General features: G+C 42.3%; 1 protein-coding gene across 1 annotated transcript; it reads right to left on the bottom strand.

Annotated features, from left to right (window-relative positions):
• Positions 1-11,155: 11,155 nt before the first annotated feature.
• Positions 11,156-16,640, bottom strand: LOC145400294 (E3 ubiquitin-protein ligase E3D-like). Its single transcript, XM_080272852.1, has 3 exons — positions 16,593-16,640; positions 11,485-12,442; positions 11,156-11,445 (listed from the first exon to the last, which is right to left on the bottom strand). The coding sequence occupies exons 1-3, from the start codon at positions 16,593-16,595 to the stop codon at positions 11,156-11,158; spliced, it is 1,251 nt and encodes a 416-aa protein (XP_080128978.1). The 5' UTR covers positions 16,596-16,640.
• Positions 16,641-16,906: the final 266 nt, after the last annotated feature.

Raw genomic sequence — 16,906 nt, 5'->3', positions numbered from 1 at the left:
TCCATTTTGTTTCATTAATAAAGGCTCTAAAATCCTTGCATGCATCAGTCCTGGTCACCTAACGGCAGTTATCCATGCTGCTCGATCTCTACCAGCCTCCCTATTCAGTTCCTTATCCCTAAGGTCACACACAATGACATCGTTCCAGGTCTCATTTGGTTTGCCTCTCACAATCCTACCCTCAACATTCAAAGCTCTTGCCCTCTACACCCAGATGTCATCCTCCATCCTCTACATTAGCCCAAACCATCTCAATCTACCCCTTCTCATCACAATACTAATACATTCAAGTCCCATCCTATCTCTGAATTCTTCATTCACAATCCTAACCCACCCACGCCTGTCATTCGAAGACGCATAACAAATGTTTGAGCCAATGAATATCTACTTCCTTTACTGCCCAGGTCTCACTACCATACAGCAATACAGTTCAAACACATACTGTATACAAGGACCCTTTGGCACAGAGGAAGAGCCTTCTTAATGTCAGGAGAGGCTACAGGTCCCTCAACTTCGTCCAACCACTCCTTATTCTAGCTACAGAACTAGCTCGAGTCCCACCTCCAGCACATAACATGTCCCCTAAATAAAAAAAAATACTTCTCCACACACTCATGAGCCTTTCCAGCAAGGTCAATCCTTTCCTGCCCGTTAGTCCCTGCATGCTCCCCTCTACACACCACAAATATGAAATCAGCATTATTTTGCAGACTTCTCTAACACAGTACCATTACATCTCTTCAACCCATTTATCACAGACCAGAAATATGTTTCACTTGAGACATTTTGTCTGCAGACACCCTAGATTATCGGTAATGACTGACTGTATATGAATATGGACAATGGAAATGAAAATACAGTTCTGTACTGAGGAAAGTGCACGAATTGTGGATAATGTAAGAAATAATGTGAATTGTGAAAAATGTGTAGGAACTCTGCTGACAACAGGATTAGCCAAAAGTGTGTGCTTAACTTAAATGGTCATATGTTGAGAAAGGATGCAGATTAACTTGCTATTGCTATGGCCCCATGCTTATATGGCTGTGAACCCAATGAATGGCTGACTGAAGATGTCTTTCTGCACTCCACCATTCTCCTTTTGTTGGAAAGGGAGGGAGCTGAGGGATGTCTGTATAACTGGATAATGGAGGGCTACTGTATGTAGGTGCCACCAGGCAAAGGTGTTCCTATCCAGCACCCAACGTGGTGATAAAAAAGAGGGTGCCACCATGTAAAAATGTCCCCAACCAGCACCCAACATGGTAGTGAAACAGATGAATGTGAGTAAATCTAAAGATGGAAGGAGCCCTGGTATGCCAAAAAGTAGATGGATGGATGGATATGGCAAATATGTGTAAACAGATATGAGGTATGGAAGTTGATGAGGACAGAGGAGTTAGTTGGATAAACTATATACAGTGGTGCACAAGACATGGGTCCATCATGTTTTCAACTTAACAGTCAATGCACTGACTTACCTGGCAAGTACTGTACATGTAATGTGAAATGCATCTACAATGGGCACTCACTATACTGAAACTTGTTAACCCAAACTCTGACTATACTGACCTCTGAAAGTCTACTAAACATCCTTCAAACCCTGTATAACAAACAAAAAGTCAATTTATCATGGTGATGTGGCTGCCAACACGAAAAAAAAAAAAAAAAAAAAAAATCTGTACTGTTTCTTAGGAAGGGCTGAAAAATACTTCCTATAGATGTATACAACACAAAATTGAAAGAAAGAGGTGAACACATACAATTCTGTTGGGTTTTGGCCAAACAAGATTTTGTATAAATCAAACCTGGGATTATTATAATCCCCTTAAATGAACATTAGCTATATCATCAGCCACTCCCCTCAATTACAGTATTTCTATATATTGAAGGTTTACTGTACAAAGAAAAATACAAGGAAGTATGTACAGATGGTCTGGCCTGAGAGAGATTCAGGATACTGGGGGCTTGAATCATGAGTGAATAAATGTCTTACCCTTTTCTCTGGCCTTAATGTTGATGGTCCTTCCTCTGTCTTGCCTTCTGAACCCTGCAGTACTTCACTCCACCCTTAGGTGGGTTACAAGACCAGCATAATAATGATTATGATGAAAGAAGAGAATGAAGCACTACACTGGAGAGAAGAATGTGGAAGAGGAATAACTGAGAGTTTGATGTTCCTGTTGAGCAACCCCAGTCTGTCTGGCTACACAGACCCATCAACCACAGGCAAGCAACTGCCCCTGCAGGGCTGTTCCATGCAAAGAAGCAATGTTCTAATGAGACATGGAAAACAGTGTGAAGGTTAGGTTTCCAGTTGGATGCCACATTTGCATCTCTCCATCCAGTTAACAGGGGCACTATAGTAGGCTTCACATCACCCCATTATATGGTTATATGGTTACCACCCACCACTGTAAATGGTTTCCTGGGATACAGAAAACCATCAGGGTTGTCATTCATTATAGAGCCACCTAAAGTAAAGGGAAGAATAGCAAAAAATGACAGGAAGGGTGGAAGAAAATGGAAGAGAGGAGGGAAGACACTGTAAATGAATGATAAAAGGTGAAGAAAAAGTAGGTAGCAAAATATCAAGTGAGTGGATGATGGTCACTATCACGTACCACAATGACTGAGAGTACTGTAATGTGATGACAGTAGCCAGGGGACAGTTCTACCATATCCAGGTGTTTGATAACATGGGATCTTTGTACAGTGCGCAGTATGTATGTATACATATACCGGTATATATGTGTGTGTGTGTGTAAATATATACAGGTATATATATATATATATATATACAAACACACAGAAATGACAATGATTAGGTGGATGTGCAATGCGTCCCTGAGTGTGAGGCATGGGGTGCTAGGTTTGCAATAAAGGAGTTAAGGTGCAGGACGGGACTGAAGCGTATTGGTGCTGTGATGAGCAGAGGTAGACTGAGATGGTTTGGGTATATGGAGAAGATGGGGGATGATAACTGGGTGCAGAAAGTGAGAAGTGTTAATGTTAGGGGTAGGGCTGAAAGAGGTACACCAAAAAAGACCTCGGAGGAGGTCATTTTGTGTGACCTCAGGGATAAGGGGCTGAATACGGAAGCCGCCAGAGATCGAGCAACATGGAGAGCCACCATTAGGTGACCAAAGCCGATGCATGCAAGAACGTTGGCCAGGAGCCTTAAAAAATGAACAATATATACCTGTATATATACAAGATATACAGTAAATATAAATATACACGCACGCGCGCATGAACACACACACATATTCTTTGACTACCTTACTTCTACAATGGAACACATTCTATCCATTTCTCCTTTCTCTGAAATCTCCATTCTTGGAGATTTCAATGTTCACCACCACCTTTGGCTCTCCTCTCCTTTCACTGTTCCATCTGGTGAACAAGCCTACACCTTTTCTATCCTTAATGACCTAGAGCAGCTTGTACAGCACCCTACCCGTATCCCTGACCGCCTTGGAGAGAGCTCCAACATACTTGATCTCTTCCCTACAACTAATCCTTCTGTTAATCTTTTCTCTCCGTTGGGCTCCTCCGATCACAACCTTATCACCTTAACCTGTTCTATCGCTCCGGTACGGCCTGTGGACCCTCCAAAAAAACGTCGTCTCTGGCACTTTGGAGCGCGGACTGGGAGGCCCTCAGGCAGTACTTCTTTAATTTTCCCTGGAATGAGTATTGCTTCCATGGCCGGGAGCCATCTGGGTGTGCCTTGCGCATTACGGAGGTTATTCTCTCGGGCATGGAAGCATACATTCCTTTCTCATATCCTTTGATTAATTCACAAAAGCCTTGGTTTAATCACACGTTCTAATGCTGTCCGCAACAAGGAGAGGGCCTATAAAAGGTACCGGAGCCAACCCACCCCTGAATCACATCTTTTATACATTTCTGCCCGGAATCGTGCTAAGTCTGTTCTTCGCTCTGCTAAAAATACTTTCATCCGTACAAAATGCTCTCAACTCTCTAACTCGAACTCTTCCCGCTCCTTCTGGCACCTTGCCAAAAACCTTTCTAACAACTTTACCTCATCATCCTTCCCTCCTCTTTTCTACTCTGATGGATCTGTAGCTATTTCTTCTACTGATAAAGCAGATCTCTTTGCTCAGACTTTCTCCTCCAACTCCACTTTAGACCATTCCGGTGCTGTTCCTCCCTCTCTTCCCCCCTCTGACTTCATGGCTAACATTAAAATTTCTTCAGCTGATGTATTTTCTGCCATTGCTGGCCTCAGTACTAATAAGGCATATGGGCCTGATGGAGTCCCTCCTGTTGTTCTCAAGAACTGTGCTTCTGAGCTTACTCCCTGCCTAGGCAAACTCTTTCGCCTTTGTCTGTCAACTTGTACCTTTCCTTCTTGCTGGAAGTTTGCTCTCATTCAGCCAGTCCCAAAGAAGGGTGACCATTCCCAACCCTCTAACTATCGTCCAATTGCTTTAACATCCTGTATCTCAAAAGTTTTCAAGTCAATTCTTAATAGAAAAATTTTAAAGCATCTTTCCTATCACGACCTTCTTTCTGATCGTCAGTATGGGTTCCGTCAGGGACGCTCTACAGGTGATCTTCTCACCTACCTTTCAGACTCCTGGTCCTCCTCCTTTCGGGACTTTAGCGAAAGCTTTGTCATTGCACTTGACATCTCAAAGGCTTTCGATCGAGTCTGGCATAAATCTTTAATTTCCAAACTGCCCTCTTCCGGTTTCTATCCTTCTATCTGTGCCTTCATCTCTAGCTTCCTTTCTGGTCGTTCTATAGCCGCTGTTGTAGACGGCTATCGTTCTTCTCCTAGATCTATTAACAGTGGTGTTCCTCAGGGCTCTGTCCTATCACCAACTCTCTTCCTTTTATTCATCAATGACCTTCTAAGCTGTACATCTAACCCTATCCACTCATACGCTGATGACTCCACCCTTCACCTTTCCATTCGATTTCCACAATGTCCATCTCAGCAGTTACTTCAACAGGCAAGGGATGAGGCTATGGCACACCTAATGTCTGACTTTGTTCGTATCTCTGACTGGGGTAAAAATAATCTGGTTGTTTTTAATGCATCAAAGACTCAGTTTTTGCACCTATCAACTCGACAAAATCTTCCACAGGTATACCCACTTATGTTTAATAATACTCAACTTAATCCTGCATCATCGTTGAACATGCTTGGGGTTTCATTTGCTCGGGACTTGTCTTGGAAAGATCATATTACAGCTCTTGTAAAATCTGTTTCCAAGCGATTGGGTGTGCTAAGCCGACTCCGTTCCTTCTTTATCCCTGAACAATTGTTGACTCTATACAGGGGTTTTATCCGCCCCTGTGTGGAGTGGAACTCTCATGTATGGGGGGGCTCCCCACATACAGCTCTTCTCAATAGGGTGGAGTCAAAGGCTTTTCGTCTCATTAACTCTCCCCCTCTTACTGACTCCCTTCAACCTCTGTCTCTTCGCTGCAGTGTTGCATCTTTATCTCTTTTCTATCACTACTTCAGTGGTCACTGTTCCTCTGAACTGTCTGCATGCATTCCTCCACTTCTATGACGGGCGCGTAGCACCCGTCTAACAGCAAACTCTCACCCCTTTTCTGTTCAACTCTCTAATGCAAGAGTCAACCGTTACTCCCAGTCCTTCATTTATGCAACAGGTCAGCTCTGGAACTGTCTCCCTCTGTCTGTATTTCCTGCTTCCTATGATCTCCAGTCTTTCAAACGCATTGTGTCCAGGCATCTCAAAATGAATGGATCTTGAATTTGGCTCTCTCTTGTATTTTGTTTTTCTCTTGGAGGGAACAGTATTTCGGGCTAATTGCCTTTGGTTCCGTCTTCCTCACATAAAAAAAAAAAAAAAAAAATACACACACACACACACACACACACACTGCAACAGAATCCATGTATTAGTTAGAAGGGTGATCATGCATCTTCTCACAGACATGATCAAGCCTGGCTGGCACTTCTGAAGGGCTGACTCATAAGTTATAGAAAGGCTGCAGTGTGATAAGGTACTCAATGGTGTTTGGTGTTTACATTCCTCCCCCTTCCCCCCATCTGACTCTGGGCTTAGGACTGAACAGCACATTCCATGATGCCCAGTAGTCCTTCTACGCACCACACACCTCCATGTCACCACTTCTATAAGTTGTGACTTATAAACTTGGGAGCCCAGCTAGCCTATAAGGCTGTGAGGTGACCCTTTATCTAACTGTCATGCTAATTATTCTCTACTGGTCATGCCTCCTGCAACATAATACTTCACAATGTCAACCACGCTTAGTTACAACCAATTTCAAACACTGAGGTAATGCTAGTAGCTGATTTATTTAAAATACCCCTGTATTTACACAGAGCTTTCAAAGTCATCTCACAAAATACAGCTGGAGAACTCCTTCAAAATATTTCATAGTTACTACACTACAGAGGAACAAATTACCTGTTCATGAAGTAACAAATTGACAACATACTGTATACCATATGTGACATTCTACAGTATATCCCTACTGACAATAATACTGCGTAAGTCTCAGGCCAGAGCCAGCTGTGCACAAAGACCCTGCACTTCAAATCCAAGGAGTGGCAGGAAGTCTATCATCATCATTCAGACCTCTTTTTCCATCCATCATCAAATCCTATGTTGCCCCAAGAGGAGTGTAGGACCCGGGGCTAGGCAAGTTGGTCCTGAGATATATAATGAGAGTGACCAGCCTCACTCATCCCTGAGTGGCATTACATAAGCAATAAGCCCCAACCTTTGGATATAATCTTACACAGGCACAATTCGACTGGAGCACCATAATTACCCTTTAAACCACCAGGCACCATAATTTGGTTATATGGTTACCATCCAGCACAGTAAATGGTTTCCTGGTGTACAGGAAACCATTTGGCTTGTCACTCAGTATACAGTCACCCATAGGCAGAAGGAAGAGGAAGGAATGAAGGAGAGAAAGACAGAAAAAGGAGTTTAAAGTCACCCATAGACAGAAGGATGAGGAAAATATGAATGAAGGAAAGACAGAAGAGGAAGGAGGGAAAGAAGGAAGGAGGAGAGGAAAGGAGAGACACCCAAGAGCAGCACAACATCGAGTGAGTGGATGGTAAGCGCCCCCACCTACCTCTTCTTTCACCAAAAATTTGGGTGATGTACATTCCAGAGAGCAAGAAAACCTCTGACAGTAGACCTAGAAAAGACTGCCTAATCAAATGGGCACATATTATCACTTGCTCATCATTCAAGACCCCAGAAGAATGACTCCATCTCACAGGCATAAACATCCACACTCATGCAAAACATCTTAGCTATCAGCTAGAATCAATCCAATATTCAACAAATAACCAGGAAAAAGCTGGGCTGCCAATGCCTTGTTATATACCGTACTTTACTCCTCTGCAGCTACAAAACTCCTCCAGTCAGCTTAATCCACTACCAGATCCCTTGCCTCACCAACTTCCAAACCTCACTTTCTCACACAGTCATTAACCAACTCTATCCACTTTTTTCTTGGCCTACCAAGCCAATCTCACCATCAAACTCGCTCAGCTATATCCTTCTTATTATCTGTTCGCATCCATTCTCTTCAGATGACCACACCATCTAAGAACACTTTTTTTTACCATCTGAGATACCATCTTAGATCACTTTCTTTGTCTCTGGTGTCCATAGACTTCCTTATTGCACATCGTTCACAAATCACATTATTCTTTATCCTATCTACTATCTGCACTCCACATAGGCTACATTTCCCAATAATCCCATTTCTAGTGCTGAAAGCACTTTCTTTTACCATCTGAGATACCATCTTAGATCACTTTCTTTGTCTCTGGTGTCCACAGACTTCCTTACTGCACATCTTTCACAAATTACTATATTCTTTATCCTATCTACTATCTGCACTCCACATAGACTACCTTCCCCAATAATCCCATTTCCAGTGTCCTTGCATTGGCCTTGGCCTCCTAATTATGGCACTCCATGCTAATTGATATCTAGCAGCCTTTCTATTCCATAGCTGGAAAAAATAAAAAAGATGAATCAGACCACACGTCCCACTTGCACAGTTCCAAGTCCAAATGAGGTAATGCTGGTGAAACCTGTCCCATGCCTCCCGTCATGTCTGCCACTAGCTAGAGAAGGCAGTTTCCCAGCTGCATGCCCTTCCTGGTACCAAATCCTGTGTCATGGTAGGATACGATGTACGGTGTGCAAAGTGCATGAAATGTAGTGCACACTAGACAGCCAGAGAAATGTGTATGGGAGAGTATACTTGCATACTCTATGCTAGTGATACTTGGAAAAAAGTCAGCAATGAGAGATGGTCAGAAGCTAGACCTGAGAGCTAAAATGGGAGTTCCAGCTCTCTCAATCACCAGCATTCCCATCCTCCTCAGGAGTACTGCCCTGATTGGCTGCTGCTACGGTGTACTCCCTCATAATGTTGATACTATAATAGAACTCATTTATGCAAGTCTCTCCTTGCCATTACACTCAGCTAATTTTTCTCTTATGAAGGCCTTAATAGTATCTACCTCTCTTCTCTATCAATGCATCCAAGTATTAAACAACTTAACCAATTCAAGTCTCTCCTTCTACCATTACATCATATTGTGAGTCACCCTCTCTTTCAACAGTTATTAAACAACTTCACCAATTCAAGTCTTTCCATTTACAATTATATCATATTGTGAGTCACCCTCTCTTTCAACAGCTATCACTTTCTATCATGTAAAATTCTGCCTGGAATGCTGTCTATCTATCTATCTATTGCCAGACGCCTCAATCCCGTTTGGGGTGGCCACAAACAAATCGCCTCCAAGTCGCCCTGTCCCCCGCCATTTCACTCCCCTGCTCCCAACTCACACCCCCCTCTCTCATATACCTCTCCACCCCATCTCTCCATCTCATCCTCGGCCTCCCCCTCCCTCTTTCCCCCTCCACCTCACTCACATACATTCTCTTCGTCAGTCTTTGACCCTCCATCCTCTCCACATGGCCAAACCACCTCAGTGTGTTCCTCATAACGCTTCCTATCACATCCACATCAACACCACAACGCTCCTTTATATCCTCATTCGTCAGCCTGTCTCTCCATGTGACTCCACAGGCTCCTCTTAAATAACTCATTTCCACAGCTCTCACTCTTGACTTGTGCTGTGCAACTGTGTATGTTATGGTCCAGGCTCATTTGGACCTGAACTAGAGTTACCTCCATTCTTCAGTCCACAATGGGGTATAAGGAGGGAGTTGCAGGACATTAGTATAACCAGGTAGTGAAGCCACCCAGTTATATCAATGGCACCACATGAAGGCATCCCTCTCAAGCACCAAATGTATGACAGCGTCCGGTTTAAATGATATGGACTGTACCAACCTAGCCTAGGGCCCTCCTATGCCCAATGGAGGTAATATGGGATGAGCTGTTACAGCTTTTTTGCTAACTTAAAGTACTGCTCTCATGTACTGTTGTTTTGCTAACTTATATCATATCAACAGCTTTTTATGCTTAGGTATAGTATAGCTTTTTACATCTACATAAACCAAGAACAACGAACCAGTGTATTCCAGCAATAACAATAATGTCAATCACAGACTCAGATAAATCTAGTCTAGGCTTTCCATGCTCTATGATGTAACAAATGTGCAGCCATGAACAAAGATTCACTGACATTTCATGGCCAGATATAGCAGGGAAAGGTGTTATATCAGCTATTTTTGAGTGATACCAGTACCTTTGAAGCACATGACAAATGAGTATGAGAAGGAACAACATTACCTGACATATGTCATTTGGGGAGTAATGAGAAATATGGAAGGCAGAAACAATGCTGGAAGAGGACTGTTGGCAAACTTCTGCTCATGGCTGTACAACCCAACATACTGTACATCATGCACATATGTAAGTGATATATTCAACATTCAATACAGTGCAATTCCCAAAATCCGAATTCCACATTTCCAAAAATACAGTACTAGTTTTCCAAGAATCCTGAGTCAATTTACTTGACAGAAAAAAAAAAAAAAAGGGGGGGGGGGGACATTCAGTCACATCTGGGTATGCGACTGGGTTGCATCGTGAAAACTCATAGTGATATGATCTGCTGTATACCAAGGTCAATATAACATGGGTTCAATGGGGATAGGGAGGGGGGAATATGTACCCTAAAATCTCAAAAAATGTACCATTCTGGGCTTAAATCGGCGCCGTCGGTAGCATCATGCTTTCTGCTACAGGCATCATCCTTGCCAGATGTGATTTCCATGCCACAAGTTTCAGTATTTACACACACACAAGTTATTACTCCACTTCCTTGGTGATAGAAATGGTATTTCAATGGCCCTGCACACATGAAACAGGAAGAAAAGGAGACAATCACAGTGAATGTAAACATTGGATGACCATCTTGGCTCAAAAGTCTGACACGGTTTGTGTGGGAGGCACTGTGTACCACAGGACTGTCATATGCGGCCACCACAATCATCATATACTGTACATATATTTCACTACTGATACTGTGAAATTGGGTATAACTTTTAGTTCATCATTCTATCGATTTACTGCATACCAAAATAACATAAACCATGGACTGACTGTATTTACAGTCCTATAAATAAACTCCTGGTACTAACTCTTGGGTTGCTGTTAAATTGAAAGTATCACAGCAGTTTACAGCAACCAGACTAATCTCTTAGGCTGAAATCACTTGAACCATGAGACTGACTGCATTATATTCTGTTCTGTAATTCAGTCTCTGTGGGCAAATATACTGTATATTCATTGTTCATTGCTGAGTTTTCACACCTCAACCACCAAAACCATGATAGGATAATAAATATGAGCATGGATACAGTGAATAACAAATGGAAGGCCAATTAGGTGGATGGCTATTCATACAACTGATGGTAATTACAGATTTTTCAAAAGTCTCCTGATTCCAACCATTTTGGATTTTGGAAATTGCACTGTATTAACCAATTCAAGCCAATTACATTTTTCAATTTATTCTAGCAAATGCAATATGATTTTACTCAGCTTAAGAAAGAAGTGGAGGGGTTAAATGTTGCCTTAATCAACTCCCTCAGAAATAAGACTGAACAAAACTGTCATGTGAGGAAGAATAAGAAAATACTCTACTGGACTGAAGGGCTTAGTCTAACTACCGATTACATGACAGTACTGGACTGTTCTTTATGATGAATCCTACACTCAGATTGTCAACAACTTTCATGTTGTCAGGCAGATAACAATTGGATGTTTCTAACAAGGTTCTGACCTCCTGCAACATGGGTACACTGCAAGGGATGATGTGAACATTTGCATCATCCACCCAGCTCCCAGTCTGTTCATCTTCACCTTCCTTCACCTCATACATAAGCTTCACTGCATACAAAGACACAAGGTTCATTTTTATTTCTCTTGTGCATACTCTCTTCTCAGGCACTGGATCTAATTTCACATCATGATCAGAAGCTCTATAATCATTACCATTTTTAACTTCATAACAATAGCCAGATTTATGTACTGCTGTATTGCTCAAGAAACAGGAATCTTCAGACACCAATAATTTCTGATTTGTGTTCATTGTTACCAGGTACAGGTGTTGCCTTGGTGCTGTTTGTGTCTGAAGAACAAGTCTACAGTTAACTCCAAAATTGTCCTTGTCAATATTGTGGAGGAGAGAAAGCAACATTTCATTCACATTCCTTTTGTAATGGACAGTACCACATTCCCCAAGCCAATTAACACTGTGAGTCCAAAGCTTCAGAGATGACTGATTTCCTTTTGCACCAAGAGGCAGCCTGCACCTGGGACAAAGTATACTGTTACCTGACTGTTCATCCTCCATGAAGCTCTCAACTAAGTCACTGTGTAGCAGGAAAAAGAGCTCAGTGAAGAAACACTCATCTTTAGCAGGTAAGAGTGCCTGTGGCTTGAGCTTTTGGCCATCTGTCTCATGGAGGTGACAGAACCATCCTTCAGAAGCCTGGTCCCAGTCTACGGATGGCAGGGGCAGTACACGACGGAATTTTACCTTCCCTATAACTTCACTTTTACACTGCTTACATTGAGCCCACAGTTGAGTGTCCGCTAAAGACAATGCTGGAGAAGCCTCTTCACATGTCAACATGTCATTTAGGATGTCCCCTGAGAGAGCACTTATCACTGATGTTCGTTCATCCATTTGCAGTCTGGCTGTGAGAATATTTTCATCCTGCTTTACACTTATAACAGCATCAGGAATCAGACACACACCTCTTGGCAGTTTCAAAAAGAGTTCTGTGCCACATGAAAAATGTAATGTGCACTCTGATTTACTTACACTTACTGTCTGGTAAGAGGATAACTCTTGTGGGAGCGAGATAAACATGTTGCACATGTTTATGTTGGGAAGTACTTCCACTATGACTTCACACATGCTTCCATTAAACTTGTCCCTTTCAGTCTGAAAATTTTGCATAAAACTTCATCAAAAAATAATCCACGAATAAGCCTAAAGTATGGTAAATTATAAAGTCTATGTGTACAGTAGTCCATCATCCGACATAACAGAACTAAAGGAATGTCCGGGTAGTGGCAATATCTGGATAATGAACAATATCCCCCCTACTATACCCAGACCCTACCTATACCCAACCTCCAACCCATACCGGTACCTATCAGCACCTATGCTTAATTTGGCAGTGTTTTCCAGTCCTTCAGGCATATTTAGACATCAAAACACACATAGGAACTTCCAAAGTAATGCTAAACACCAAGAAAACCATGAAAAAAAAAAACAATGAAAACCAAAACACACCCTACCGTACCTATACACTACAGTACTGCATGTACACTACCCCTACTAATTTTGGCACTGTTTTCAGGTCAATCTGCCACATTTTGACATCAGAACACACATAGGAATATCCAAAGTAATGCTAATCACCAAGAAAACCATGAGAAAAAAAAAAAGAAAAAAAAACACCCTACCTACAGTATGTACAGAACCCCGCCTCATTTTGGCATTGTTTTCTGGTCAATCTGCCATATTTAGACATCAAAACACACATAGGGTTACCCATATTAATGCTAAACACCAAGGAAACAATGCATAAACAGCAAACATCCACACAAAAAAACTCATAACGGTTGGAAAATCAGTTATCTAACACCAGTGATAAGCTGCTTCCAGGCAACAAAAAAAATTCCCCGGCCAAATATGCCACCGAAAATTGGTTAAATTGGTATATATGGTATACCATCTCTTTGCTGGTGTTTATACTATAAGCTAATAAAAACACAGACGACTATTAAGTAAAAGTACAGAAACCTTCCAAGAGTTAAGCATATGTGTAGATGCAGAATTTCATGAGCTTTCTCGTGGTCACTTCAGAATTTCGATACAACCAACAGTATGCGAGAAAAAAAAAAAAAAAAAAACACGAGTCAGTGCTATCAGCGCGAAGGAGGGGAGGAACTGTGGGAGTGAGGGGGGAGCCAGAAAGGTATGGAGGAGGGACAGGAGAGGGGGGAGAAGCGAGGCTGTGGGCAAGATTTTCACCCCTCTGTTACGAGGCAGACAAGTGCTTTTACCGTACACTTACTTGTGGCTTCTGGACTGTTAGATGCATGGTCACCATTTGGGAATATAACTCCTAGTGACAGGGCGACTTTGGACATTCCGTAGAGAGGCGCACAGCCGCTGTCACAGAACATGTACTCGTGGCTTGTTGTCCATGTCTGACGTGTTGTGACAGTTGGGAATGACTTAGCCTGATGGCCGCGTGACTTTGGACATTCGGTAGGTATGTGTACAGATGTTTTGACACCGCTTGTTGGTTACAGTCAGTATTACTCAGGTGCTGGAAGTTCACTGGGAGTGATCGGCCCAGTGCACAACTTTGACCATTCAGTACCGTACTGGGGCGGACAGACATTTTGGCTCTGGTTATGGGTTACGGCCTATAACCAGCTCACGGCTCAGGCCCAGCAGCCACGATGCTGAATGTTTTAACAGGTCAGCTGGCCAGCCAAAGTTCTGGGGTACATTTGGGTCCAGATAACAGCAAGTAAATTCGGATAATGGTTTAATAGAACGAAGGTCCAGTATCCAGATAATGAACATGTTCGGATAAATGAGGGATTAATGTATTGGTAGAGGTTTGAGCACACACCTGCCACATTAGATATTACATTATCAGAGGCTATATTTCCAAAGTGCAACAACTTTTGGTAAACTTTTACAAGCTGCCAATACACCCCCCAGGTTGTGCAGTATAATTTCTGGTAGTTTTTGATGAGATTTGAGTGCTTTTGACCTTCATTTTTGTCAGAATTGCTTCATTTTGCCTCTTTTCCAATCATTAACTTTGGATGAGGAGGTGAAATGAAGCATTTTTGACAGCAAATAAAGGCAAAATTCATTCAAATAACATCAATAATCACCAGAAAAATATACTGTTTGCTGATGATACAGTATTGTTGAGTGAAGATGAATGGGAGTTGCAAGGTTTGGTGAATGAATTTGGGACAGTGTGTAGGAGGAGGAAGCTGAAAGTTAATGTAAACAAAAGTAAAGTTATGGTGTTTGAGAGGAATGAAGTCACAGAGTGTGCAGTGAGGTTGGATGGTGAGGATATGGAGAATGTGAGTGCATTCAAGTACTTGGGTAGTGTGATGAGTAAGGATGGAACTTTGGGGGATGAAGTACGTGAAAGGGTACAGCAGGGAAGAAAGGTTGTTGGTACACTGAAAGCAGTGATGAGAAATAGGGAGGTGAATATGGAAGTTAAGAAGTCACTGCATGATGGTATTGTGATCCCTACCCTGACGTATGGAAGCGAGGCGTGGACCTTGCAAGAGGGGGAACAAGTCAAGAGTGATAGCAGTGGAAATGAGTTACTTAAGAGGAGCATGTGGAGTGACATGGAGGGACAGGTTGACGAATGAAGAAGTGAAGGAACGTTGTGGGGTAGATGTGGATGTGGTTGAAAAGATTAGGAGAAATATACTGAGGTGGTTTGGACATGTGGAGAGAATGGAGAATGAAAGACTGACCAAGAGGGTGTATGTAGGTGAGGTGGAGGGAGGGAGAGGGAGGGGTAGACCGAGGATGAGGTGGAGGGATGGAGTTGAGAGGTATATGAGGGAGGGGGGGGTGAGTTGGGGGGAGGGGAGTCAAATGGTGGGTGACAGAGTGACTTGGAGGCGTTTTGTCTGCGGCCACCCTTTGCGGGATTAGGGCATTGGGCTATAGATAGATAGATAGATAGACAACCGCTTAACCTAACCTAACCCAACCAAACAGACCAATCCTAACCGACAGAAAACGAAGGCAAAATTCACTCAAATCGCATCAAAAACCACCAGAAAAATATACTGCACAACTGGTTAACCTAATCAGACAAACCTAAACTAACTAAACCTAACCTAGCCTAACCTAACCTAATGTGCTGCAGCAGAATGCTTACCTTAAAGATATGGTGGTCTAGGTTGTGAAGTATATTTTTCTGGTGGTTTCTGATGCAATCTGAGTGATTTTTGCCTTCATTTTCTGTCAAAAATGCCTCATTTCACTTCTTCATCCAGTTGAAGTTCATGATAAGAAAAAAGACAAAATGAAGCATTTCTGACAAAAATGAAGATGAAAATCACTCAAATCTCATCAAAAACTACCAGAAAAAATACACCATGTTTTCTCAATAACTCAACGGCTTCCTCCGGTTCCAAGTGGAAACAGTAACGAGTAGATAAATCAATATTACACCCAGTGCACAGATCACATGAAAAGTATGCCTACGAGTGGGTGACAATGACCTAGCAGATGCATGCGCTGTCAACAGGAGAAACACACATACAAACGCACACATTTTTTTAACACGGACTGGCCATCAAGATCCAAGGTATAGTTTTTGGTGGAAATTTTAATTAAATTCATTATCTCTGTATATATTGATTTCCAAATGGGGTTATGGGAGTTCATTAGCATTCTTGGGTAATACACTATGCATTTATGGTGGTAATATCCCTGAACTGCATATTGGCAAGGACAGTGTATGTGAGTGTGGTGGAAGGGGGGAAAGGGAGGCAGATGCCAAGGATGAGATGGAGGGATGGAGTGGAGAAGTATATGAGGGAGGGGGTGTGAGCTGGGAGCAGGGCAGTGAAATGGTGGGGGACAGGGTGACATAGAGGCGATTTGTTTGTGGCTACCCCTTACGGGATTAAGGCATCTAGCGATAGATAGTGAAATAATACTGCTTAACTGTACCTAATAATTTAACTTAACCTAACCTACAGCTGGGAAATGGGAAACGAAATCCACCTTCAGGTTCATTAAGGTAAATTTCCTCCATTACGCTGGAAACAAACAATCGTTGGTAGCTACAACTTAAGGAACCTGATGATGATAACTGGGGAGGGGAGGAATTTTGCAGGAATGGGTCATTTACCACCCTAAAAATAGAAAAATACAGAAAACAAACTGATGGAACATGAATGAATATGATCTTTCTGCTGCACAAAGTACAGCTTACTTTTACCCAACACTTTACAAAGACATTTAAAATCTCCTACCAACCTTCAAAATCAAGAGATGCAGAATATTCACATACCATCACACACGACACCCTCAAATTTACTCAACATGCGCCACGTTCGATTGCGTTACTGCGAACGAAGATGTGTGTCTCTCTCCATTCAATGTGACATTTCACTCAGCAATATAAGTTACACAGTCCTCAACCTGATTCCAGGAATAAAAAATGTCAACAGCTGTAAATATGCTTCTATGATGATGTAACCTAGGAAATCAAACTGAAATACGTGACACGGACAACGGACTACAATGCTAGTTCGGTTCCACTGCAAATAATAATAACAGTTACCAGGAATAATCACAAAACTAAAAACTGCCTGAAGACGTTGC

The sequence above is a fragment of the Coenobita brevimanus genome, chromosome 51 (genome assembly GCF_032717465.1).
Source record: "Coenobita brevimanus isolate Jiangsu-jjx chromosome 51, ASM3271746v2, whole genome shotgun sequence".
In the NCBI taxonomy this organism is placed as follows: domain Eukaryota; kingdom Metazoa; phylum Arthropoda; class Malacostraca; order Decapoda; family Coenobitidae; genus Coenobita; species Coenobita brevimanus.
Note: the sequence above shows the minus strand (reverse complement) of the source record. Positions and strands in the feature narration are given on the sequence as shown.